We start from the raw sequence: 27264 nt of genomic DNA, 5'->3' as shown, positions 1-27264 counted from the left end.
ACACTGCCAGGGATGGGGCAGCCACAGCTTCTCTGGGCATCCTGTGCCAGTGCCTCATCACCCTTATACTGAAGAATATGAAATGAATCAGCCTCTACCTAGTTTCCCTGAAGGAGATGAGAAGCTCTGAAGAAGTCACTCCTCAGAGCCAGCCACTACCCCTTTTCCCTCTGTGGAAAGAGCCACAGAAACACAAGTCAGCCACAAGCCTTGCAGGGACAGGGGACAGGAGTCAGAGTGAACTCAATGGGGAATCCAGAGGCAGGAGGGGTCTTCAGAGAGATGTGGAGAGTGATGGCTGCACAAAGAAACAGCAGGTACCTGAAACCCCATAATGGCAATCCTGGGCCCTGATGGCACATATTTCCTGATCAGGACAAATCTATTACCATAAAGGTGGAGACAGAAAATGAATATCAAGATACTGGCACAGGTGCCAAAGCATTGCCAGATCAGAACAGACCTTGCAATGCTGCCTGGGTGTCCCAACTGCTGATGGTATAGACGCTCAAGACTGAAGGTCCTTTAAAAACATGACATCCAAGTTTCACCCCTGAAAAACCCATTAGCACACTGAGCAATAGCAGATTCCACTACGAGGAAGGCATAAAATGTACCTTCATAGGGTACCAAATGAAAAAACAGGGTTTTTTCAGTGCCCCTGAGAGTCCTTAGATCACCTCTACAGTCTAATTTTACTGCTCAGTATCACAAAGTCCCTGGTCACTGCCACTCCAAACTGCTCACATCACTAAGTAAACAAGTCAATAGACATGCTTGTGCACTGCCCGTCCTGTAGACATGCAAAGGTGAATGCAGGGGCAGACAGATGTCAAATACAGAGTCAGGGTGAGCAATCAGCCGTACCTACATCATGTTTTCACTGGCCATCACGTTCAGTCCTCATGTTGAACTTTAAAGACAGCATTAAGGATGCAAGTGCCCTGCGCAGACTACTTTAGACACTGCAGCAAAGCAAAAGAAATCTGACTTGATGTCAGTCCTGTCCAGGGATCAAAGTGTATCAAAGTCTCAATAAACCCTACAGTCTTCCAGATGACCTCATCACCAAAACAGTGCTTAATCTAGCTCTCAGCACTTTCCTATCTGTTTTAATTTGATCCTGCCCACATACAGCCTTACCGATCTTAGTCACCAACCTCTCATTTGCTAAGAAAGATGGATTCCCATTGTATTGGAGTAGATCTCCTATGGCACACAAAGAAAATGGCAGAATGTCACAAAGGATTGCTACATGCGTTTCTCCAAAGAGTTCTGGGCTGATGCTCAGAACCACTGATCTCTGCTCCTTACTCACAGCAGAAGCCAGCCACATGGCCCGCACTGAGCAGTACACAGCTGCCTTCCCTGGACGGCAGGCAGAGCAGGGCTCCTTCGGCTTCTTGCTTGCGGGACAGGGGCATCTAGCGGCTAAGAACAAGAAGAGCAGGGTAAAGCCACAGCAACGCAAGTTGCAGCTACCGCGCGATTACGGATATGTTGGTAGTTTAAACGGGATGCAGCTGCTGCCGACATGGAGACAGATGTTGGAGACAAAACTGTTAGGCTATTAACTGCTCTGCTCAGGCTAACATGCCATAAAGCGAATTATAAACCCATAGCATCAGGCACACCAGCTCTGAGGAAATCCTCCAATACCACCTTTCCTGTCTGGTGCTCAGGCAGTATATTAGCAAACACATGCAGTAACATCAAATCACAGAATCATATAATCATAGAAAGGTTTGCACTGGAAACAGCCTTAAGATCATCTAGTTCTAACCCCCTGCCACGGGCAGGGATGCCTCACACTAGACCATATTGTCCAAGGCTCTTGTCCAACCTGGCCTTGAACACTGCCAGTGATAGGGCAGTTACCACTTCTTTGGGCAACCTGTGCCAGTGCACCCTCACAGTAAAGAGCTTCTTCCCTATATCTAACCTGAACTTCCCCTGTTTCAGTTTGAACCTGTCACCCCTTGTCCTATCACTACAGTCCCTCTCCAGCATCCTTGTAGGCCCCCTTCAGATACTAGAAAGCTGGCCTTAACACACTCTCATAACTCCCAGAAACTGGTGGCTCAGGCACCTCCTGTACACAAGCACAGTGGTGTCTTTTTACTTGACAACCTGTCATGGCTTAACTCCTTCACCTTTGAATGCTACTCCAGTCATTTTAGGTGATGTCTGCTAGCTTTGAAAGCCAGTGTGCCATCTTCCCGTCCTCACATCCATGACACTGTTCAAGACTTCACAGACATTTACAACAGCCCTCTCTAGATGTGTCTTTTCAGCCTGAGCAGCCCTAGCCTAGCTACTCAGTGCTTGCACATATGCCATTCCACACAGTTAATGACCTTTGTTTTGGCCTGATTAGTTCTACAACTTGTACCCCCTTCTAGTTCTGCTGTCCTGTTTGAGATCAGAACAAATACCTGAGATGCAGGTGAGCCATGGATATACATAATAGCATCCTCAGTTTTCTACTCTTCTCCCTTCCCAGTATCAATTGACTTTCTTCTGCCTTCTAGTGAGCAAGTGTTTTCTTTGAATCACCTACTATGTTTCCCGAGATGTGAATGGTAATTGTTAGCTCTCAGAGCTTACTACAGCATGTATACAGTCGATTCATTGTTACTGAACACTTAGCTTAACCTATGACCACAATAAACACACGCAGGATATAGAGGAGCTGTGCCCGACATATACTATTAATATAATCAATTAGTTTAGTTTAGCTCCTGTGACCAGTATTGAGGCTTTGGGCTCTTCATAGAAGGTGCTGAAATAAAAACAATCAATGCCACCTGCAATCATGGTTGCTGCACATTGGAAAAAAGAATCCAATAAAATAAGATGCTTTTTCCTTCTCCTGGATATCCTCCTAAAATGAAAAACTTTGCCATCATAATGCCAAGATGTAACACTTGCTTTACCTTCCAAAACCAAGTCTGCTTTGCTTCAAATGGCACTAAGGCTTTCAATCTCTTAATACAGGTTTGAGTTTTTACCAAGATCAAGTACAGTGAGCCATGGCTCTAATAGGAAAGCACAGCAAAGTTTCTAGAATCATCCCTGGTTTATACAGAGCATTACAGCTAAAATAACACCCAATATTCAAAATTATTATTTTAAAAGAGGAAACTGACACCTTTGATCTTTCATATTTCTTAGGACACTTTGGATATCCACCCTAAATATGCAGTACCTTTAGCCATGCTGCTGCTGAATAAACAACGTTGTAAAGAGGGGCTAACAGAGCTAGGAAACTTTTCACTTCTACTCTGCACTGTCTGAAGCTTGAACACAAAGAAGTCAACAGAAAAAAGAGACAAAACAAAGGAGAGAGGGAGAGATAAATGCCCCAGCTCGGATTACACCTTCACTGTCCACAAAACCTCTCCCCCTGCCGAAGTGCTTTGCCCATACAGTTTTCCAGGAGAACCATGCTCTGTGGAGCACTTCCACACATGGCCTCCCAAATCCCTTTTTCTATTTGACAAGTCTATGAAGGACACCTTATCCTTGCTCACTGCACCCCCCTCACATACAGCATGCACTCACAAAGGCAAAACAAGCAATCCTCACATTTATTATTATGGGATTACCATGCCAAACCCATCTGGCCCACAGCATGGAGGCCTCTGTGCCAGGTCGATCCAACCCTGAGAGGAGGCTATGAGGAGGGGTAGATGCCAAAGCACCATTTTGGAAAGGCCACTTGCAATTCCACATGTAAACTGTCCAATGTGGGCACCTGCTGACTGGAGATTAGCACTAGGTGAGATTAAGGAGATGGATGCCCATAGCCAGCGAAGGACAGTGACGCCAGGAGGAGGCATCTCCTCTCGAGCAGGTGTTTCAGTTAGTCCTCAGGCAGGATGCCAAATGTCTGTAGGCAGCTGTATACCTGGCAGAGATTTGGGATTCGCATCCTCACTGAAATGAGGAGGGAACAGACACCCAGGCATCCTGAGGTTTTCCTCAAGAAAAGACTGCGAAACATCCATTTTACCCATGTAATCCCAGGACCAATAGACATGCTACCAGTGCAGTACAGACTACCAACAGCCAGGACCATTACGCTGTTAAAATTCAGTAAGGATTTCTCTTTCACACAATGCTGTGGAGCAGAAAATATTACTCTTCTCAAAAGCAGAAAGATTTTGGGACATCTTTTCAACCACTGATGATGAGTCACTTCAGAATCAGGTTTTTCTAGGGCTGTGATGGGCCTGCCAGGAAGGCTCCTGGAGCCTGTTTTCTCATCGTTTCCTCTATGCACTTCGATAACTGCCATCCACACAGAAGTTGCCTCTAGATGCATTTTGAACAGATCTGCTTTAATTGCCCCTTTTTCAGCAAATCCAGCATGACCCATTCCAGAGAAAGCAAACAAACAAGTCCCTCACCTCAAACACCCCAGTGTGACACAGACTGCAATGAGAACACATGAGCAGCTCCCCTCTCAGGCTCATTTCCTTCTTTCATTCCCTGTTCTGCACAGGCAGGTTACTAAGGATGAATCATGAGTCACTTACCTGAGCTCTGGGTGACAGTCACAGGTACTTTAGATTTATCCTGGGCAGCAGCAGCAGGTCCATTGAAGCCCAACTGACCATAACCATTTAGAAAATAACATACTGAAACGAAACTGCTTGGCAACAGGCAGGTTAATTTGGGAGAAGTATCTTTGTTGTTAAGTGATCTGGAAAAAGAAAAGAATACAAGAGGAATCAAAGGCAAAAGAAAGACTCTAAAGGTGAAATGCCTAGTGCTGGAAGTTAATACGGAACGGTGCCTGGGGGAAAGACAGCAGCGAGTATTGTTTTGACCTGCAGATGGAAGGGGAAACCATAACACAGGGCTGGGAATTCAGCCATAAGCAGAAGACCCCATGTTATTTTTGCTGATGCTAGAGCTGTATAATCCACCTCCCTGACTTGAACTCAAGGCAATGACATGACTGAAACTCTCTAAACAGGGAACAGCTGAGTGAAAAGGAACTGAAAGCAAATCCAATTGGGATTCACTCTTTTCTGCTTGGTTGTCACCACCTCCTGCAATAATATCTTTTTTTTTCCTCTTCTTTGAGCTCTGATTTTTACAGCTTGTAATAAACCATGGATACATGGGTAGAAAACCAGAATCCCTTAAATAATACAATTGTCCCAAAAATACAATCATCCCAAGCATGAATGCAGTATTTGCATGTGTGTTCTTGATCACTACCAAAAAGTAAATTCTTTCATCAGCTGTTTCCCTCAAAACCCACCCCGATAGATTCAGCTCCTACAAGGGTCATCACTACAGTTAGGCCTATCCAAGAGCTTCAAGCTCAGCCACATTCATTTGGGCTTTCCTGCAGAGCTAGAAGTGCTGGGGAGCTCCAGAGCTGCACTTCAGCAAGCCAGACCCCAAGCAGGGATGTCACAACCCATCTCAGGCCTATAGGGTCAGGAAAAGGGGAGCTGGGCACAGTTATGCTCGGCAGAAAGGTCCGGATCCAGAAATACAGCTCATGAGGACTACACTGCCCAGTGAACGCTTCCACGCAGCCAACATGGCTGGCTGCTCAGGGGTACACCATCACAGGATGACTGCAGGGAGACCCCCAACACCAGTGGGGGTTGGCATGCAAAGCACTGCTCAGGACTATGAGTTGTAGGGAGCAACCCTATACTCACGAGGAAGACATGGCTCAGCCAACTGAGACACAGCAGCTCAGCAGGGGCAGCGAGGAAAAGCTCCTGTCCCTCATCAAGGCCCAACCCGCATGAGGAACTACTGCTGCTGAGAGGAGCAGGGCCCAACATGTGCTCCTGGGACTGACCTTCTGCCACCACATGCATAGCGCCACCAGCCCCACAGGGCCCACCACGGCGCCCATCCCTACAAGACCTCAAAACCCCCAGGGCCAGCTGCAAGAAGCCCCAAATCCCTCAGAGCCTTCAAGTCCCAAGGGAGAGCCAAAACAAACTGCACAGGGCTCCCTAAACACCACAGGGTTAATGACATGGCAACCCCAAACACCACAAGAGCTCCTAAACACCAAAGGACCAGCCACATGGGACCCCTAAACATCACAGAGCTCCCTAAACCCCACAGAACCAACCACAAGACCCCTAAACCCCACAGAACCAGCAACATGAGACCCTTCACCACCACAGAGCTCCCTGAACTCCACAACGCTGGCCTCATCGGAATCCTCAACACCACAGAAACAGCCACACGTGACCCCTAAACACCACAGAATACTGACATACCACCCCTAAATCCCACAGAGCTCCCTAACCACCACAGAACCAGCAACATAGGCCCCTGAGTGCCACAGGGCCAGCAAACAAACAAGTGTTCCTAAACCCCACAGGTGCAGCAAGGGACCCTTATATCACCCCCTAAACCCTACAGGGCGAGCCGAAGAGCACCTCTAAACGCCGCAGAGGCGGCTGCAAGAGGCCTTTAACCCACACCGGACCCCCTGAACCCCAGAGAGCCCCCTCAGCCGCCAGGCGCGGGCCTCCCCGGCGCCTCAGCGCGGCAGAGCGCGGGAGCAGCACCGGGACCTACACGCGCACCCGCCGCCTTCCGGGGCGGAGCGCGGGCGGGTCGCAGCGCAGCGGCGCGGATCGGGTCGGGGCCGGTGGAAGCACAATGGCGCAGCGGGCACTTCCGAACCCTTATGCCGACTACGACAAGTCCTTGGCTACCGGCTACTTCGATGCTGCCGGGAGGGTGAGTGTGGCCGCGATGGGCTGGGGCAGGGAGGTGCCTGCTCCCGCCCGGGCCGCTAGGCCAGGCCGAGGAGCCGGGAGCCAGCCCAGCCCTGAGGTACCCGTGGGGGCTGTCAGGTGAAAGAGCACCCGGTTGTGCTCCCCGACAGCATCTCCCAGCCCCCCACCCGCCTGAGGGTGTTTCCTTCGTATTTAGTAGCTTGGGGGGGTTTATCTCCACAGCTGACCCCCGAGTTCACGCAGAGGCTGAATAACAAGATCCGGGAGCTGCTCCAGCACATGGAGAGAGGCCTCAAGTCTGCAGACCCGCAGGACTGCACCGCATACACTGGCTGGGCAGGTAGTGCGGCCGAGCGGATCGTGTGGAGCAAGAGCTCTCCAGAGCTGAATTCTAGGTCAGGCCAAGGCAGATCACAGGGTCTGAATGATCACAGTAGATCCCAGTCAAGAACGGTGCTGCTCCTGTGTGTTTTAATCCATGAAAACAAGAGGCTGTCTTTCTCAGGACTCCCTGTTTCTGGAGCAGGTTTGAAGCTGCAGAGACTGTAGCGTTGCAGGGTCTTCTCATGGTTAATAGGGCCAAACTTATACAACAGAGAGCAAACATGGGAGCCTTCGAAGGACCAGTTCCAAATCTGGTCCCAGTGAGGATGGTGACAAGTAAACCAGTGCTCCATGAAGTAGGCAGATGCATGTGGTAGGTCATTTAGTCCTTGCACCTGGCAGCGGTGAGCTTAAGGCCTGAGATGATGTCCGCCTTCTCTGTTTGGGCTGAATTTTACCTCATGATGTTGTCTGATGGGCAGGTTGCTGCATTCCTGTTCCCCAGGCAGTGCCCCTCTGCTTAGCCAGGGCTAGTTCTGCTCCAGTACCTGCTGGAGGGAGCAGAAATGCACATGTGAGTATAAAGAAAGGTGGAAACCTTCTTCACGCTAACTTCTGTCTGCAAAGCTTCCAGGAGTTTGTTTTTCTCCTGTTCTGCATTTTCAACCTGATTTTCCTTCCTTGGAATCATGCCTTGCCTTCCCCCCCCCCCCATTCCTACCACTGGAGCCAGGGAGGATGCACCTTTCACTGATGCCTCATCCTTGGCTAGTGCTGCGTGCTTTGTCAGCTTGCCTGACTTCTGCACCAAGCCAGGCTCTAGGGAGGGACCCTGGGGTGGTTGCAGTTAATCCCGTATTATTCTCATGCTTACTGCAAGATTTTTTTGCTGCCTTTTTCCTTTGGCAATGCACTGCAATCCTAAAGGACAACTTTCTACATGATGATCTGGGTGTGGCTGGCTTGTGCTTGGATCCTGTGGAACTTGATGCCAAGAGTTTGCTTGGGAGAATGGCGTTTGTTGTGTTGGTGCTAAAATAACTCTGCAGCTTGATGACAGCTTAACAATTTTAGTAAGGCAGAGAGAGAGCACTCTAGAGCAGTTCCTAAGAAATGCTAGGATGCTAGTATTAAATTCCAGCGTGGGAGAACACTGATTTCATCAGTTGCTGCCTGGCAGCACCCTGCTGCTGCCTGTGAATTTATAGGAGTTTTCTTTTTCAGTGTTTGCTGATTTCACCTTGGGAGGCAGGTTCAGTCCTACAGTCTGTGTGACCCTGCTCTGAGGTCCTCATAGATGGGAAGCACCCCATTTGTAAAGATGGTCTTAAGTCATGAGGGTACTACTTGGTGTGATGGTAGTTACCTCTTGGCAGGAGATAAAGGAGGACAGTTAGCTGATGTTAGGAGTACTCTGAAAGCCCAGAGGCCACATTCCTTTCCTTAGGGTGGCTTAAGGAGCTTCATGTTGGAAAGTAACTGCAGTTGTTGAAGCAGTGTTTGAGAGCGCTGTCAGTATTTCAGCTCACTGTTATTTGGAAGGGAGTTTCTCAAGAAGGATTCTTCTCTTTTCCTCCCAGGGATCATTCCCCATTGGAACACAACCTTCCTACCTTGGCTAATAGGATTAGGCAGATTTCCTGCAGGTCCCAGCCAGCAAAGGGGAGTTTGCAGATATTACACTGTATCTTTGCCACCCTCCCTTCTTTTCTAATCCTAGCTACATTAATTTATTCAGTGCTGGTTCCCAGAGACAAAATTAATTGGGCCAAGACAGCAGCTTTTCCCTGTAATTGCTTATGTAGAAAAGGCTTGTTGAGTATCTTCTCATGTAAATCATTGCCCAGCAGTCTGAAATCAACCCACACTCTTGTGGCTGCTAATAAGAGAGATTTGAAATATGGCTCTCTCAGCACAAACTCTGCGTGAAATGTAACATACTTGAGTGTACTACATTACACCCAGTAATACACAGCATATGCTGGCGTTTTACTTTGGTGCCTGCTTCCTTCCCAGCACACTTGATGGAGCCCTGTTCCCCCAGCCAGCATTTGTGTTAGGGAAGCCACAGCTTCTTGGCATGTGAAGTTGGAGCAGAGGGAGGGAAGAAGTTATATTTTCAGCTCAGAGGAAGTAAGTACACATTTTGGATCAAGATTATCCAGCATATGGCTGAATGCCCTCAAAACAGATTTGAATTTGCTTGTTAGTTTCATTCAGTTCCCCATAGAGACCAAGGTCCATAGGCAGCACGAGGTACATGGCTGGGTATAGACCAGACTTGGCTGTTACGTTCTGTCTTTTAAGCAGTTTAGCCAGACTGCTGTAAGAGTTTTTGTGGTCTTAATCTGTTTCACTGGTATCAAAGAGCTGACTGAGGAAAGGTAAACTGCTGTCAGCTAATCCTGAATCGGTATCAGTTCAAATCCTGGCAGAAGTAGAACTGCCTCATCCGTTTTCACATGAGGATGCTGAAGAGCATATACACTGTGTGCTGGTATATGGGGCCTTGCACCAAAGACTAGCTTGGCTGGAAGCAGAGACAATGAAAAGGGAATGGAAGGAGACTGACTTCACTCCTGTCACCTCCTGGCTGACTGCAGAACCTGGGAAATTCCCAAGTCCAGTGCCTGCTGGACTGTTGTGTCCTTCTCAGACAATGAGGTGATCTGCCATCTGAATATATAAGGGAGAGGTTCCCCTTGCTCCACGTTATGGCAGTGCCTTTGGAACTTGTTTTCCACGTGAGCATTCCCTTCTCTAGCAGTGTCAGAGTTGTGGCTTTCGGAGCTTGAGGGCCTCTGAGACCGGTGAGTCCAGCTGGCCTGCCCCATACACAGCTTTGAGCTGGCAAGTGGAGACAAGGAACAGGACTGAGTTGCCTTTTGAAAGGGCTCTTCAAAAGACACACCAGATGAAATAAAAGCCATTTAAGAATGGATAGAAATCCTGACCAGACCAGTTCAGGAAAGCTTCTGGAAAAACCTCTTTCCTTCATTTTACTGTAATATCTTCGTTTTAATCTCAGAACCCAGAGAACTTGCATCAACAGAAGAATTCTGTTCAGGAAAACAGAAATCCTCAGATAATCCCTACAGAATAAGAGCCAGTGAGGCTGCATTTGATGAGAGACAATAGAGTGCCTTGTGTCACCCACATAAACCCCATTGCTGCCAAGTGCTTGGTGAGTTGTTTTTGTGACATTTCTGTTTCTGGGCTTAGTACTTGACTGGACAAAGATCAGAGCAACGGGATGTAAATTTGATGTTGGCCTTACTTTCAGAGGGTCAGATCAGATCACCTCCATAGATCCCTTCTAACCTAACATGTTGCAGGGTTCTGTGGTGAGGTAATGGGTAGTTTTGGTTTGGCCTGGGGTTTGTTTGTTTATTCATTTGGAGTTTTTTTAGGGGAATGCTTTCTTCTGCTTTACAAAAGAAGTTTTGTTACCCAGGTTTTAAGGCTGGAGAAGCAGAGACACCCTAAGAAATGCCCCATGTCCCACAGTGCACTAGAAAAGCAAGCAGTAGTCAAATGCACCTGTGGGTCACCAGGCAGTTCTGGACATGGCATAATACCAGAGATGTCTCACTGTCCCATTCAGCATGGCTTTGGCATGTATTTATAAATACAATATCCCATGTGTCTGCACCAGAAAAGATGTTTATTATCCTTTGAGCTGGGCAGTAAAGCTGTGCCACCCCCTCTGTAACTTACTCCATGCCTGACTCATTAAAATGACATCAGGCTCCATCACTGCAGAGATGGGTTCCCACTTTTGCTCTCTGTATTTGACACCCTGCTGTGAGTGTGCTTTCTTACTTCCCTGGATCAGTGCAAGATCTCTGAGCATTTTGTTACTGCACATGGCAGGTTTGGAAATGGTCCAGATTAGGTCAAGAAATCCTCTCATGACAACTTAGTGCCTTTTGTGAAAGGACCACTTTGGAGCTCAGCTCCTAGTGGACAAGGAGGCATGTTCAGAACAGCCTAATGGGTGTCTCTGCTGGTACTGTCAGCAAGAGGACTGCAGTGGTGCTGACACCTCTCACTTTAATCCTTTCTATTCAGCGTGAAGGGGAAGCTTTGTCTTACTACTGCTGTTCTCCCACCAGCAGAACTGATTGCAGTGGTAATGCAAGGAAGCTGAGGTGCAGCTTTACTGCTCTTTGATCAGCAGAATGGTCATCTGGAGGAGCTACTCTTTCAGCCTGCTACAGTGCTTTAGCTCTCAAGCAAGAACTTTTCTGGTACCTCCAGTGATGTCTGCTCTGTTGAAGGCAGTGGCTACTAAAGTCAGGGCCATCAGCTCTAGCCAATGAGTGCAGACAAGTCCATTTCTACTATGTAGATTTAAGTCTCCTCCTCTGCCCACTTAAGAAGAAATCTCTTAAGGCAAATCACCCCTCTGCATCTACAGTACTCCTCATACAGGAATATGGCAAGAGATGTTGTTGACTATCCTACTGAAGATGTTAAATAAACAGGCTTTGTGAGAGACATGCAGAACTCATTTTTGCCTCCTGATTCTGTGCAGTGAGCAAGCACCTCAAGCATTAACACTCCAGTGTACTAGCTTCCAGCATACTAGAGATGACAGTTTCAGTCACCGGAGTCCTGCTGAAGGATATGTCAATAGCAAAGTGTTTGCTGCTGTCCTGCACCATCAAGTGATATCTGATACAGTCTCCCATCATGTGTGGCTATGCAGCAGTATTTTGGCTTTACGCATTGGAAGGAGCAAAAAAACCTTGGCAGTCTGGAGAAACTACATAGAAAAAGGTCCAAGAGTAACCAATAAACAGATCAAAGCCCATACATCTTTGGCAGTAGCAGGCCACAGGCAGCCACTGTTCTGCTGGAAGCAACTAGGAGACTCAGAGGTCACAAAAATAGGTCACATTTCCAACTGAGACACTGTACACAGAAACGGAGCAGATCCACTGCTTATCTAGCCACATTTGAATGATGATGCCATGTTTGCGTAGCACTTACTGCATACCAAACACCCCATCAGTCGGAGTGAAGAAGGTATTACTGTAGAGGGATCTGTGGAATAGCTTCTGCAGAACACCACTCTCTCACTGAGCCAAGTTCATCAGGTGTGGAAAGTCTCTTGTCTCCAAGCTCTGAAATACACTGCCTGTATCTTGGCACACAGGATACAGGAGAATCCCCACCCAAGTGGCTGCATTTTGTATCCCTCTGCATATGTCTAAACACTGTCTCTTCATGCATGGGCCTGCCCTCCTTTCCTGGCCTTCCCTACTTTCAGGCTCCCAGCAATAGAGCAAGCAGTGGGGTGAAAGTAGCACTGCATTGGGCCTTCTAATCAGCCTGGGAGTATGAATTCCTTCAGGACTGAGTTGAGGAAATTTGCTTTAGATTCAGTTTATAAAGCCTTTGGTTTTGAAGTAAAAGGGAAAATGAATGATTTGGGGAAGCAACTTATTCCTTCCATTCTTTAGTATAGGTCAGTGGTTGTTTAGAGCCTTTCCCAAAGATGCTTGGGCCTGGAGGAAAGGGAGGGAGAAACACTAAAAAAGAGGAGAGGCAAAGAAGGCAGAGGAAAACAATGCTGAGACATTGACTTTCTAAGAATTCAGTTCTGGAAGTGGTCTTAGTGTGGTAGTTACGTATGTAACGAGGGTGGTACGATGGCAGTGGGAATAGAAGCTACTTACAAAGCACAAAGTTGTATATTAAAGCAGGTAAGTCAAGAGTGCACATTGTGCTCAGACAGCTCTCAGGCCTATTGAAGTCTAGAACCGTGCTAGCTGCTAAATAAATCAAGGAGAGTCACTTGACATCTGCAAGCTGGAAGAGGAGGGTTCCCCTTTAAAGATGGGCTTCATATGCACATCCTTATGCGCTTGAGTGATGGCACCATACATCTGAGCTCTCTCTGGAAATACTAACCTAACAGTGAACTGCTTAGAGAGAGGACAAGGTTATTAGCTTCAGCAGGAAATAGAAACTTGCCCTTAATATACATGTGGAATTGAATTGTCTGTAGCACGAGGCTTTGGAGATTACCCATGCAAAATGAGAAAACAACCTACATTTAAAATTGTCCTCAGTACCATGGAAAGTAATTTTGCAGCATCTTGTCCCCCATCACCTTACCTCAGCAAAGTCTGTAGAGATGGGCTCTATTAATTTAGGCTTAAATGCAGGACCTGAAGTGTCTTAGAAATAGATGCTGTTAAAAGGAGAAATAAGCTTTTCTTAAAGTAATGTAGGCCAATAGCTTTCTTCTGTGCATGTTTGAGGATACCTTCCAGATCTGAAGGATGGTTCAAATGTAGCAGACCCTTCAAACACAGACTAAGTACTCCTCAGTCACCTACTAAAAGCTTCAAGAGCTAGCTGAAGACAGGGCAGACAGGCAAAGGACAGCAATTGATTTGACTTCTCGGTAGCAGAGTTGTTTCTGTAGCTGGCCAGCCCATTGAAAACCTCCAGGGAGAACCACACAGCCCTTTCCAGCATTCCAGGTAGCTACTCTTGTTTCACCCAAGGGCTGGTTGCATGAATGATGTGCCACAGAGGAGAGTCAGGTAACCCCTTTCTTTTGTAGGGCACACCAGTCCTTGGTGCAGGGCTTGGGACCTGCTCAGCAGCAGGGGGTGATGTCCACAGAGCTGTGACAACCTTACTGGTGCTTCCCAGTGGGAATGAGGGGGGGGCGGGGAAAGCCAAGTCTTAAGGGTGCTGCTTCCAACTGCTGATGGTGTGTCACTTCTTATAAAAATCCAATCCAAGCTGAGACCCAGCCCTGTACCTCATGGCCTGGCAAAAAATAAAGGATAATAACAATCCAGTTCTGCTCTGCCACAAGTACCGTCTTGCCCAAAGATGATTCTTTCTTTACCCTCCACTGTTTAGCAACAGTCCCAGGTACACCTGATAGATTTAGGTGGGTTTGTTGAGATCTCATCTTTTGCTCCTTGCTACTAGAACTGTGTTTAACCCGTGTATCAGAAGCTCTGCTGTCCTCCAGGATCAGCACTGACCAGTGATCAGACCTTCCTGGGTCACACACTGCTGCTTGTCTTGACCTGCAATCCACTCATAAGCAGCATCAAGAACAAGGAGGTCACAAAGCAGGAAAAGAAGCTGTGGATGCTGCAGCTATGGATTATTCCCCTGGATATGTTCAGGAAGCCTGTCTAGAAGGCTTATGCCCTAGATGAGGCTGGGCTTTTAGGTTCATTAAAACAGCCAGGAGGCAGAGCAAGGAGGGTAAACTTTTCTGGCGAGTGCAACCTTTATGTTCCTTTTGCAGGCATTGCTGTGCTGTATTTGCATCTCTGTGATGTGTATGGAGACCCAGCTTACCTTCAGGCAGCCCATGAGTACGTAAAGAAGAGCCTGAGCTGTCTGACAAGACGATCCATCACGTTTTTGTGTGGAGATGCCGGGCCCCTGGCAGTGGCTGCCGTTGTCTACCACAAACTGCAGAACCAGAAGCAGTCAGAAGACTGCATCACTCGGTAAAAAGCTTGGTTATGTCTTGGACCTACTGTTCCTCTTGTTCACAGAGCTGGTCTGGGCTTGTACCAGGCACTCTCTGCCAAGCCTGGATAAATTCTTTACAACCTTATGAGCAGGATAATCGAGTAACACAAACTAGTTGTGCCCTGGGGAAAGAGCTAGCTCAAGGACAAACGTGCTTGCCTGGCAGCCTGCAGGCTGGGGAGCAAGTTCAGCTGCTATTGCAATCTTAAAAATAGTTCTGATCAACACAGGAAGACAAAAATGCCTGAATTAAACCCCAGAAGGTGAGGTCTGATGTATTTTCAGAACCCTTCAATTTAGCTTTGCAGCCATTCTGATGAAGAGGAGGAAAGTGGTCGGATTATTAGATAAATTTTGTCACTTGCTTCCACTTGCTATTTGTTAGTTGACTTTGACTTAAACCTAAGATTGACATCATCCTTTCAACTGCTGAATGCAGCTGGTTATGATTCATTTCTTTCTATTTCTATTTCCTGCCTTTCCTCAACTGTTTTCAAATGTATTTTTGTTGGGTACTTAAGACAAAAAAGGGACAAATAAAGCGGTCCTACAGAGTCGGATCAGCATGTGGCAGAGGAAGGAAGACAGTAAAGGAGACGCAGTTGCAAGCTTTTCTTGCTTAAGGGAGATCAGCTATAAAGAATGTGAGAAACAGCCCTGCAAAGAGTTTCCATTTACCTGTGGTCAGCACAAAACAAAGACAAGCCCCTGACGCTTCAGAACACACTGCGTGTACTTAAATAGCCATGAGCAAGCAATGTATAGTAGTTATTAAAGAAAGCCATGGGTGGGAATCAGGTGCCTGTATGGTCTGGACACCCTTTAACACCCTGGTTTACATGGATACAGTCAGTCTCAGGACAGAACTCTTCTTTATTCTTGAAACAATCTATGGTTTAGGTTTTGCTTAATCCCATAGTGAGTCTCCCTGTGATTAAGTGCTAACAAAAAGGGAATTAATCCGTTAAATAGTACTGGTCAGTTGTGCTCAATGCATAAGTTCCAAGCTGTGAAAAATCCCCAATTCTTGCTGTAGCAGCTCTCCCCTCTCTTCTGTGGGAGAATGGAAACTCATGATTAATTCTGCACTGCCACCTAATGGCACGATGAATGCAGAGCCTTGGAAATTGGTTTCTTCATGCATTTTGAAGGGACGCAATAAGAGCATGGCTTTCTCACAGGAGCAGTTAGACTGTCCTTGTGTGCTACCAATTCCCACAGCAGTTAACCTGACCATGCTACCTTTAAAAAGAGAGGATATTGTTGAGAAATAGCTCCCTTAATCACAACTCTTAGGTGGGTTTGGAGAATGCTGTTTAGTTACGGAACAGTTGCTAAGTTATGCAGTGCAGGTGCATAGAAAGTGCCCCTCCATTACAGCTGGGGAGAAGGAAGGCCTCTCTCCATTTTATTCTGTCTTTTAAAGCATCTTTACAGAGCCTGAGGAGAGAAGTGATCAGCCAGGTTTTACCTGCAGTGGAATAGACAGAAGCTTGCTTTTCCTTAGCTCCTTGCTCCTGCCTAAATGAGTTCCTGACCAACAAATGTGTTTTTATGCTCTGGAGACTAATACTTCAGGGCAGCCCATTTTCCAAGAGCCTGTGAAAATGTGAGCCATGTTCCAGGAGTCCTCTTTTCCCACGAGTCTTCCACCAATTCAGAAGGTCAAAGGTTTGCTTTTAGAGCTGGTGGGTACAAATATCCCCTCCTGCTCTACAGCTGCCTCACTCGCTCTGAGGCCAGAAACTAGTGATTTTTGACAGTTGAAGCAATATGTGAGCAGGAGTGGCTTTTCCTTTCAGGGACCTTGATTTACCCTCTCACACCTGAGAAATGCATTGCGCATGCAGTCAGTCCAGCAGCATCCCAGGCATCTCTTGCTGCACGCATGCCATGCAGCCCTGCCCCACATTTCAAACCCAGAAACCACTGGCAGGCTTCCTCCCCTGATGATGCTGCCTGAAAAAGCAGCTAGAGTTAGAAGCAGTAACGCATAGGGAGCAAGGATAGTAGCTCCAGATCTCCCCACAACATGACCTCACATCCAGACCTCAGAAAGTCCCTGCTGTGGGTATTGCTGTTTATCCACCCATCCGTTCCTTCTATTGCACCTGACATCTTCCTGACATCTCAGAGCTGAACAACATCGCCAGCCAGATGAGAGTCCATCTGTTGAAATACTCTATTCCTCCTTGGAAACCCTCCTCTTCATCTGCTTTCCTTGGACTTGGGGACAGGACACATGAGGAGGTAGCAGGGCTTTCCTTGCAGGCCACACAGCTGAGAGAGGGACCTTGTGCTTACTCCTCCTAATCTTGGATGTAAAATCTGTCTTTTGGGTTTAATCCATGAGAAATCTCCCACGTGGAGCAATGCATATCTCAAGTGATACAGGAGGAGATGAGGCCCATCCACTCTTAAGACATTGCTTTCTCCTTCAATATCCCTGCTCACTTTGAGTCCATTGCCAAGGGAAAGTTTCCTGCTGTGGGGAGTCACAGCCCAGCATCCTCTCTCTGCTCTGAGGGGGTACTCTGGACATTAGTTGCTTCTTTCCTTTGCAACAACCCCCTCAGTGTGGGGTTGTACCACAGACACAGCCCACAGCACTCAGCTGCTGAGCTGTCCTTACTACTGCTCAGCTCTCCCTAGAGATGATTGCTTACATGTATCACAGAGGCTTGATGTTAACCATCGTTTTCAGCTGCTTCTCCCCACCTCTTACCTAGATGTTTAGCTCACAGAGACAGCTCTTTCTCCACTGACAGTAGAGCCCTACTTGCACGTATGGAGAGAAAGGGGCTTTTCCTATCAGGATTTATAAGCACAAGAGGTGGGAGTTTTCCCACATACTGTCAGTACTAGTTTGACTTTTTAAAATTCCTCAAGCAGCCAAGTTAAACAGATACCAGTTTTACTTGAAAACAGTCATTTTTGGCTGAGGGTCTGCCTTGTCAACAGCACCAGAGGGAGGTAATTCATGCTGAATTGGGGCAGCCTTTCCTGAGCAGTCAGCAACTTTATGCTGAACGTTTCCTATAGCCCAGGATTCCCCCCAAGTAACCAAGCACATAGTATGAGTATATTGTAAAATCTGAGCAGAATAAAGCAAAAAGCCAAACAAAAAGCAGAGGGGAAGGAGGGATTTCACACCTTGTATAGCTGGAAGGCCAAGACCCAGAGATGGGACTGGCACCTCTCAGGGCTCAGGCAGCATGAAGGAACAAACCATGGTCTTGAGCTCCAGTCTCACTGCTTGGTTAAGTGGCTTTGAGTGGCCTCTAACCTCCCCCATGTGAATTTATCTTTGCAGTTTGCTCCATCTTCACAAGCTTGACCCCCGAGTGCCAGATGAGCTGCTGTACGGGCGCATGGGCTATCTCTATGCACTGATGTTTGTGAACAAGCACTTCGGAGAGGAAAAGATCCCTCAGAGTCACATTCAGCAGGTACTGCGGCTTCTGACTTTTTGGCTGTCTCTTCCTATGCAGCTCATCTTTGGGCAGGTAAAAGTCAATGCTAGATGTAGAGAACAGTGGCAAAAAGGGAGAAACCACACCATGGTATTCCTGCTGCTCTTCCAAGGGGATGAAGCACCAGCCCCCCCCCCCACCCAACATCCATATAAATCCATAGGCCATACACTTCACTCCCTCACTCACACTCTTCCCTCTGCTTGGGCAGCAAACCAACTCTTGTTGTGGTCAGGATACTGACTGTGCTGTGTCCAAGGCAGCAGCATTTCCCTCACCTGCATCTGTTCCCATCCACAGGTCTGTGAAGCTGTTGTTGCCTCAGGAGAGAGCTTGGCCAAAAGGAGGAACTTCACAGCAAAGAGCCCACTGATGTATGAGTGGTACCAGGAATACTATGTAGGAGCAGCCCATGGTTTGGCTGGGATTTACTACTATCTCATGCAGGTAAAAGGTACTGGAGAGGAGGGGCCTTCAGCAGCTGTTTCATGTTTCTTTGAACAGGGAGGAGCAATTGAGTTAGCTCTTGGTGATGCCAGGCTGGGCCAGATCCTTTTGTCTGATGGACTTATTCCTGTGTTCGATCATGATCTCCACTTCTAAAGGTTTTCTCTGAGTCTGTGTGAGTGAATTTCCCACCTCCATGGAGATCTGTAGAGAAATGTCACCTGCATTATACCAGCAGTGATTGTGTTCATCATAGGGAAGGGGGAAATGCCTTTGTTTCCAAATCAGGGCCTGTCTCTAGGGTGGTAATTCCCCTCTGTGGGTCACTGTGCATAAATTTACAGTGCTTAAGCTCTTAGAAGAACAAAAGCAATAAATAATATTGCATTTTCAAAGCATTGAGAGCACCCACTGAGCAAGGCAGATGATTTTAGCATAGCAATGTTCATAGAAATAGGTGAGATCTTTTATTAGACCCAAGTCTCACAACAGGTGGAAGATAAGCCACCAGGTTTCAAGTACTTAGCTTCAGGGCCCTCAAAGTTCAAGCCCATACCCAGGATAAGCAGAGCTCCTGTAAATATAATCCCTTCATGTGACTCAGAGAGGAAGGGGTGGTTGGTGGTGTTTAAACAGAAGAAGATTTGACAAGAGGAGGATGCAAGCTGTACAGAAGAGCTAGTTGGGAACAGGGAAGGCAGCAGTATGCTGTGAGCTCAAATGTGCACCAAGTCCCTGCACTTGTTTCCAGGCTGATGTTTTAAATCATTGTAAGTCTCCCATAAAATCCTGAATGGGCTTCATGCTTCTCAGCTGTATGATGTGCAGGGAACCAGGATCAGCCAAGCAGGATGCACAAAAAGCCTTGGGGGAAGCAAACACAGGAAATACCGAGAGGCCAGCATTGAACTTTTATCTCTAATAGTTCTATAGCACAAGTATTGACGTTTAACTTTCAAGTTTTCAACCTGGGAAGTGTGATCCTTAGATGGGAGTGCTCACTGCAGCCTGCAGTGGGAAATTAAGCTGCACAGATTGCATATGCAGCAGTGTCATTAGAAGATGCTAAAGTCACTCCCTTGGTTCCATCTGAGGTCAGCAGTGAAGCCACCCTCTTGCTTGAAGCTCATCCAGTTCCAACCCCCTGCCACGGGCAGGGACACCTTCCACTAGAGCAGGGTGCTCCAAGCCCCTGTGTCCAACCTGGCCTTGAACACTGCCAGGGATGGGGCAGCCACAGTTTCTCTGGGCACCCTGTGCCAGCGCCTCAGCACCCTCACAGGGAAGAGCTTCTGCCTAAGAGCTCATCTCAATCTCCCCTCTGACAGGTTAAAGCCATTCCCCTTGTCCTGTCCCTACAGGCCTTTGTAAAAGGATGCCCTTCTATTCATCCTTAATTCTGATTTTAGACAGTTTATCTCTTTACTCCAAGTCTGGGTACCTGAAACTATTCCTGCTTATGTTAAGGAGAAGCAGCAGCAAGCACGCTTCCTTAGAGGGCTGGATTACATGCCAGGGCAGTCTTTGTTTCTGGGAGTGCAAGCATATGACCGGAGATACGTGTCTTCAGAAGGGCAGGGCCTGGGGCCAAGTGGGTATTTGTGATGTGTGAAAGCCTGAACAAAAAAAGTACTTCATTTACAAGGAGCAAGAGGGGACCATGACCACAATTAGTTTTGTTTCTGCCTTTCACGCAGATCTTGGGCCTCTTGGGGATAGACAGAATGGTAATTCTCCCTGATTTAATGTTTTCTGTCTCTTAGCCTGGCCTTGGAGTAAGCCAAGTAAAACTGCACAACACAGTGAAACCCAGCGTGGACTATGTCTGCCAGCTCAAGTTCCCATCTGGAAATTACCCTCCCTGCATCAATGACACCAGAGACCTACTCGTGCACTGGTGCCACGGGGCACCAGGTGTTATCTACATGCTTCTCCAGGCCTACAAGGTACCAGAAATGTTGCAGAGACCCTTTAGGAATACCTAAATGTGGAACTCCATCATGGAGAAGGCTCTGTTGAGACCCTGCCTGCCTGAGAGTAGGATTACTGGTTAAAATGAAATCATCCATGGGAAACACTGACTGATAGAGAAATCAGTCTCTTAAAATTATACCTGAAAATGGCCACCAGCTGTATGGGGTGCCCTGTTGCAGGTGACTGGTGACAATAGTGTGCAAAGTAATGATCACACAGCCCCATTCATCATATCAAAACCATCCTCCTTCAAAGTAGAGAGCAAAGTCATAGCATTAAGACTTCAGGAGAGCGACTAATTAACCCAAGCCTCCCCATCACACAGGGATGCTCTTTGTGTAGAGGAAATTGCCTCAGTAAGGGGGAATATTTCTTGTCTCTGCAGGTCTTCGGGGAACAGCAGTACCTAAATGATGCCCTGCAGTGTGCAGAAGTCATCTGGCAGTATGGGTTACTGAAGAAAGGCTATGGACTGTGCCATGGCACAGCTGGCAATGCTTACAGCTTCCTGGCACTGTATAACCTCACTCAGAACATGAAATACCTTTACAGGGCCTGCAAGGTAAGAGCCTGCGTGAGGAAGGGAGAGGGGATTATTCACTTCTACCTTTTACATCACTGCTATTGCCTTTGAAATGCAATTTCTAGTGTTGCAGAGATGCAGCGCAGATCTGAGCAGCTCCACCAGGGTAGTCCTTCAGCAGCACAGTCATTGACAGCCTGTGGAGAAGGAACATCCTGCAGAAGCCTTGCTCTGGAAGGGATAATGTGAGGATGAGGGTGGTAAGATCTGTCTTTAACAAAACCTGAACACCTTTTGTTCCTCTTTCCTCAGTTTGCAGAGTGGTGTTTAAGCTATGGCCAGCACGGGTGCCGGACTCCAGACACTCCATTCTCTCTCTTTGAAGGTAACCTCCATCTCTAGGCTTGTGTTTTGCTCCTGGGTCTGAGCCATTCCAGCACCAAAGAAACCCAAATACATGCTCCACTGAAGTCTTTGCAAAAGTCAGTATAGAAGATGACAAAAAAACTGTATTCCCTGTTCTTACCCTTTCCCAGAAGCAGTCTTCTTGCAGCACAGGCTGTCTTAGCTGGAGCATCTTGTCCTCTCTGGCCTCCTGTACAGATTCTGCACACAGGTATCAAGGGGAATTCTGTAATGGGTACAGGCCAAAGCCTGCCTTATGGTAATCTGTATCCTGGTTTCTTGGACAGCCATGCATTTTTAAGGATTAAAGTCCTTTATAGGCTTTCCAGTGCCATTCCAAAGGTGAGTGAGTAATAAATGGGGCTGCTTTTGTAAGCCTCATTAGTTCCTGTGGCACTTTATGGCTCCTGCTAGCAGCCCCCCCAAAATCCACCATCAGCTGGTATTGCTGAGAGAGCAGGTTCCTCAGCTAACAGATATCCCTGCCTTTGCCAGAGGCCAAGGAACAAGGGCAGTTACCTCAGCAGGGACCTGAGGCAGCAATGTCACAGGGTCCAAAGTTTTGCAAAGACACTCATATTGTTAAACCTGTGGACAAGTAAAGCAGAAGGGGGGGAACTGGAAGGGGGAAGACCCATCAGGTGCTTTTCAACATCTGATGAACTTCAAGATGCTTCCCCACTGGCATACCTAAGTTGCTTGGGAAACTTCAGAACTGGGAAGTGATTTAGGACCTTCTGAAAACATCTTTCTTTCTTATGTCTTCATGACCTGTTCAGCCCCTGATAGAAAGGGTGCCTAAGGGGAATCTCTCTGAAGCACATTGTGTTTTCTGACCCTCAGGAATGGCTGGAACGATTTACTTCCTTGCTGACCTGCTGGTGCCAACCAAGGCGAAGTTCCCTGCATTTGAACTGTAAATCTGAGAGTGGCAGTTTCATGCCTGAATCCTTCTGCACTTGGAAAAGCAGTTTGGATCCGCTTTCTCCTCCTTCCAAAGTCATTGTTGTTCACCTAACTGAAGGGAAACGCATCTTCCTGAGGGCATGCTGAGTTCTCTAATACTTCTAGTCATCTCATTGCATTGTTTCCATTTAAAAGACAGAATGCAGGTTTGGCTGGTGTCATAAAAACACAGGGCTGCAGGTGGGAGCAGGGAGAAAATACACAATATTGCTGGCTAGGGAGTTCTGCTGGTTTTTGGTATCCCATTTCCTGTATCCTGTTTCCTGGGTGGAAGTTTTCTATTGAATGCATCTTTGGCTATTTGTTATTTTGTGCTGACAAATACTAGCAGGAATTTAGTTGCCTTTGCAAAACAAAAGATGAAAAACTGGGAGTATTGCCCTGCAAGTTGCTTGTTAGAGTTTCCTGCCTGAACACCCAGGGAGCAGGCAGTTCAATATCTGGGCTGCTCCACATAAAGCAAATGGGATGGGCTGTGGAGACTTTTTATATGTTTTTTAAACATCAAATTGCAAGTGGCACAGCTGGGTCTGTCCTGAATCTCCACTTACCTGCTTTAAAGACAAAGGCTATGTGTAACTCCTGTGCATTTTTTCCCAGTGACAAATAATCCACTGGCTTTTGTGCCTATTTGGCACGTTATGCTAAACCTTGCAAAAGGTCATTGATCATCTAATGGCAAACTCCAAAAGTGAGCTAAGCATGCTTGCTGGTGTGGCCTCTTCTGCTTAGCTTTGAAGGTTTATTATGCAGTCTTTCTTTACAGTTGTGTATGAATATGATGGGTGAGAGGTGGTGCCAGGTGCACCAAGTAGCAGCATGAGAAAAGCAATGTATTCCACTGAGTTCTGCCAGCTTTAACCTGTTCCCTGTATGGATGTTGTTTACATGCTTTCTTTTATAAGCTTTCCTGAACCTGGATAATTTGAGTCACTTGTTTGCCTTGTTACTGCTTCTTGTAGTTTGATATGCAACCACACATCTACCCACCTGGAACATCTGCTCTAGGTTAAATAGGTTTGACCCATTGAGCAGATCAGATACTTGCAAGGGACTTGACCCTGTAAAGGACGTTCTTAGCACTGAGCATGAGCTAAGCACTGAGCACAGTGAAAGCTACTGATGCAGCCATAGTGCTTGGTGCTGTTTGAGAGCAGCTCCTCAGCCTGCACAAGCAACCTCCAAGCCAGCACTTCTGCACCAGTGACAGTGAAGCAGAAGGACCAAACCTGGCACACTAACATAGCTAGCTCCCATGTGCTTGAATGCAAGGTAGCCTAGCCACAGCATAGGCAGACCCTCAAGAACCTCCTGGATGGACTGCTCCAGCAAAGAGTAGAAACCATTCCTGGAAGGCTGCTTGTTTCCTCAAAACCCAGCCTCCTGCTGCCATCACATGTTTCTGGAAGCTCATCCGAAGATGGCCTGAAATGCAGAGAAGCTCAATCTGCTTTTGGGCTGGGCATCCCTGTCAGAAGCCTCAAGCTCATGCAGACCCTTCCCTATCATTCACAGAGCCTAAACAACACAGGGAGGTGATTGGAACAGAGGAAGCACAGCCCTGAGGGCTGGATTTGACTAATCAGACAGTTTGGGGGTAGGATCCTGTAGGACATGAGGCCTGCTGTCAGTTACCTTCTGGCTTGGCTGGTGTGATGGCAGTGCAGGACACTGCTCTGAGCCTAGGTTTCTTCTGGGCACTGCTGCTGCAAAAGAGATGGTTCCTGCAGCCTGGTGCCATGGCAGCATCAAGTCCCAGGGTTGGTACACTGATGGTCAGGGGATCATCAGGGTACATGTGTACTGGTGTACAAGTGTTTTGTGGAGCGCTGTTTAATAAAAACACCAAAACTACTGAGCTTTGTGTTATTTTTACCCCCAACTTTATGACGAGGAGTCATGTCCAAAGAGATCAGGAGATGCCACAATAGCTGTTCTGGGGCCACACTGGCCTCCCACCCACCCTGAGTGTGAAGAGTATTTCACATTTTTCCCTGTGTCCCAGCACATGCAGTTGATTTGTTGCAAGAGATTTTATGCTTAAATAAGTTATTTCTTATACGGAAGAACAACTCACGTTCCTCATGTTCCTGGCTGAGAATGCCTGAGCCCCTTGGCTGCAGTGTCCTGTATCAAAAAACCCTGAATGGAAGACCTATACCCAGACCAGGAAATCTAAACCCCCAGAGTTACAACATTGTGAAATGACTGAAGACAAAACCCAGTAGAGCAGAAGGCAGCAGATCTGCCCAAAGTAAGCATCTGAGGAAGGATGCATTCATAGAATCAACCAGATTGGAAAAGACCTTTAAGCTCATTGAGTCCAACCATTCCGCAGCACTGCCAAGGCCACCACTAACCCATGTCACTGAGGGGCTTATCCACACAGTGTGTGAACATGCTGGGATACAGATGGGCTGGCCTCTAGCAGGAACATTGGGTCCTGGTGGCCTCTGGAAAGGGCTGGGTGGCCCCACCAGGTGGCAATGTAGCCCAACAGCAGCAGACACCTAGCCACTGCCAAGCCCCCCTGGCTGCTAAATCCCACCTGAGAGTTGTGCTTCAGCTCCTGGGTAGCCCTGGGAATGTCATTCGAACCGCAGGGCACACACAAAGGTGAGGATGTATTGGAATACTGTGTGGAATGACAGAGATGAGAGAAACGTGGATGCCCTTCAAAAGTGCATAGCCTCTGAGTCCTCTATGTCCTTAGAGCAGGTTCCCACCATGACGGTACAACCCGATGGTACAACTGACCTTAGCAAGCAGAGGATGAAGGTCTCTGTGTCACATGCAAGGCACAGCTGCTCTGAGAGCCAAAGAGGACCATCACATCTTGGCATCCCACGGGATTTTTGCTGTTTCAGAATCAAAACTACTCCCTCAAAAGCTGTTGGGGAAAAGCAGAACAAAAGCTCTCATTGCAGCTGCAGTTTTGAGACAAAGCTTGCTATTGCCTCACCCACAAAGCTTTGCGTTCCCAAGTGTTGGTTTCACGCCCAGCATAGTGGTCCCTGCTGTTTCCTCCTGCAGCAGATCTGTCTGAACACACTTCTGGTTTTACTTCCCTCCTCATGTCCTTCTTACCCACTCATTTCTGTCTCCATGCTGCCCCTTTGGGGAAAAGGGTGGTGGATTTTACACTGCACAAATCCAGTGTACAGCACAACAGTGAGGTGAAGGCAAAATGCCATGTGGGAGGAAGGCAAAACCAGCTTAGCGCAAGGAAACCTGCATCCTCCCTGCATATCTCACAGGGAGCAAGCGTCTGAGCACAGCCCAGGACCACCCGAGGGCAACCTCATCCCCCGTATTTGGGCCATCTAAATGATGTCCTAGATGGTGTCCTCCACATAAGAGTTGCAAGCAGAAAGGGGAGAAGAGGATTAAGTTATTTTTCACATTGCCCTCAACTCCAGAGGCACAAAAGGCATTTCGTTCTGCCCCTCTCTGTGCTGGATGGAACACCTTCATGCTCAGACACCGAGCATGCCCTCTGCTTCCCCCAGAGGGTGAAAGATGGCAAATCTGGCCAAAAAGTACAACAGATCCCGTAATGAATGGAATTGAAGCCTGTGGATGACAGTACACTGCTCTGCTTCCTCCTTCAGATATCCAGCGATGGAGAAGACACAGAGGCAGCACTAAAACCAACTTGAAAGCCTTAGGAAGGGAATGTGGGGAGCCATTTAGCTCCATCTCCTCATAGCTGCGGAATTTCTTGCTGGCAGGACACGTGTCAGGCAGCCCTTGTGAAAAGCTCATTCTGCAGCCAGTTTGCTGCAGCATTTGCAGTGATCTTGGGCAGTAACTGAATCCACTGGTAGTACTTCACCATCCCTAAATCCCACTGGAGCCGGGCCCATAAATAGTTACTGCGGAGCACGCAGCTGCATGCAGGGCAGGAGCAAATGTTCCACGTAACGGCTGTTGGCTCTGATCAGCTTGAGGAGTCAAACATATTACCACCATTTGGCCGAGTTCTATTATAGTTATCCCTCCTTAAGGATACTCCTCACTAGTGCAGGGGAGACCCCAGTAGTGCCAAACAGCTTCCTTGCAGGGGATACCCAATGCACCCTTTAGGTGCAGGGGTACTCCCTGTTCCCAGAAGCTTTTTGGAGCTGTTTTGTAGCACTTTGCTCTGTCACTGAGGTGCTCTTCTTCGGTACTGATGCTCCCAGTAGTGGACAAGAAGGGATTGATCTGATCATTACAAATGGCTGGGAAAATTAAGAGAGAGACCCCAGAAGACAAAGTCTAAGAGACTGCAAGAGGGTCAGAATGAAACATAAGCTTTGGATGAGAGCCACTCCTGTATCCAGGGATACTGCTGTCAGGAATAAGCTTTGGATGAGAGCATCTCTTACACCCAGGGATACCCTTGTCAGGAATTCATAATCCATTTATCACCATGGGAAAGAGGACAAACCCCACCTTGGTGCAGCTGCAGTGGGTTACAGTTAGGTGAAAGCCACACCAAGGTACAACCCAGCACCTCCAGAACAGGGCTCACCACCCACCAGACTGCAGTGATGAGTGTTTAAAAGCCTGACAAATTCACATGCAGGAAGCTGGGCTCTGGACCAGAAGTGGGAAGTTGCCAGTGGAAGCATTTGGGAAGCCCTGGTGATTCATCACCACAGAGGATGGATAAATTCCAGGGTGTTTATACCACCCAAAGCTGGGAAATATCCTGTTCCAGCAGGACTGAGCCCATGCTTTATAAGCACACAGCGAAGACAGAGCCTGATGTAGGGATCCCAAATGAGTACAGATGTGTCAGCACACAGACCCTTTTAAAACAGGACAATCGCCTTTCCCCTCTCTTTTATTATCTTCATAATACCAATAGCTCCAATTCCCTGGTTTTCATCAGCAATAATCTCATCCCTTC

The 27264-nt window shown here is 47.5% G+C and overlaps 2 protein-coding genes across 4 annotated transcripts in view; one reads left to right on the top strand and one right to left on the bottom strand.

Annotated features, from left to right (window-relative positions):
* The window catches only part of CPS1 (carbamoyl-phosphate synthase 1), a 118073-nt gene extending 111626 nt beyond the window's left edge, over positions 1-6447 (bottom strand). Inside the window, exons 1-2 of one of the 2 annotated variants that reach the window (XM_065669821.1) lie at positions 5688-6447; positions 4542-4708 (exon numbers count right to left, since the gene is read on the bottom strand). The gene's annotated coding sequence lies outside the window, so the exon portion shown is untranslated. Of the gene's footprint in view, positions 1-4541 lie in introns of both variants that reach the window. The other variant, XM_065669820.1, reaches the window with a different exon arrangement.
* Positions 6448-6616: 169 nt separating this feature from the next.
* On the top strand, positions 6617-22517 carry LANCL1 (LanC like glutathione S-transferase 1). Of its 2 annotated transcripts, none has more exons than XR_010610619.1 (9): positions 6617-6735; positions 6957-7074; positions 14347-14554; positions 17893-18028; positions 18353-18499; positions 20263-20445; positions 20859-21035; positions 21122-21381; positions 22245-22270. XR_010610619.1 is itself a non-coding variant. In XM_065669818.1 (9 exons), exons 1-9 carry the CDS (start codon positions 6655-6657, stop codon positions 22319-22321), a joined length of 1200 nt encoding a protein of 399 aa, XP_065525890.1. In that variant the 5' UTR covers positions 6617-6654; the 3' UTR covers positions 22322-22517. The 2 variants fall into 2 exon arrangements, 1 of the variants encoding a protein (XP_065525890.1); XM_065669818.1 differs by having other exon boundaries at positions 21309-21381; positions 22245-22517.
* Positions 22518-27264: the final 4747 nt, after the last annotated feature.

The sequence above is a fragment of the Lathamus discolor genome, chromosome 3, assembly GCF_037157495.1.
Source record: "Lathamus discolor isolate bLatDis1 chromosome 3, bLatDis1.hap1, whole genome shotgun sequence".
NCBI classification, from domain to species: Eukaryota; Metazoa; Chordata; class Aves; order Psittaciformes; family Psittacidae; genus Lathamus; species Lathamus discolor.
This window is presented reverse-complemented; position numbering and strand designations above follow the sequence as displayed.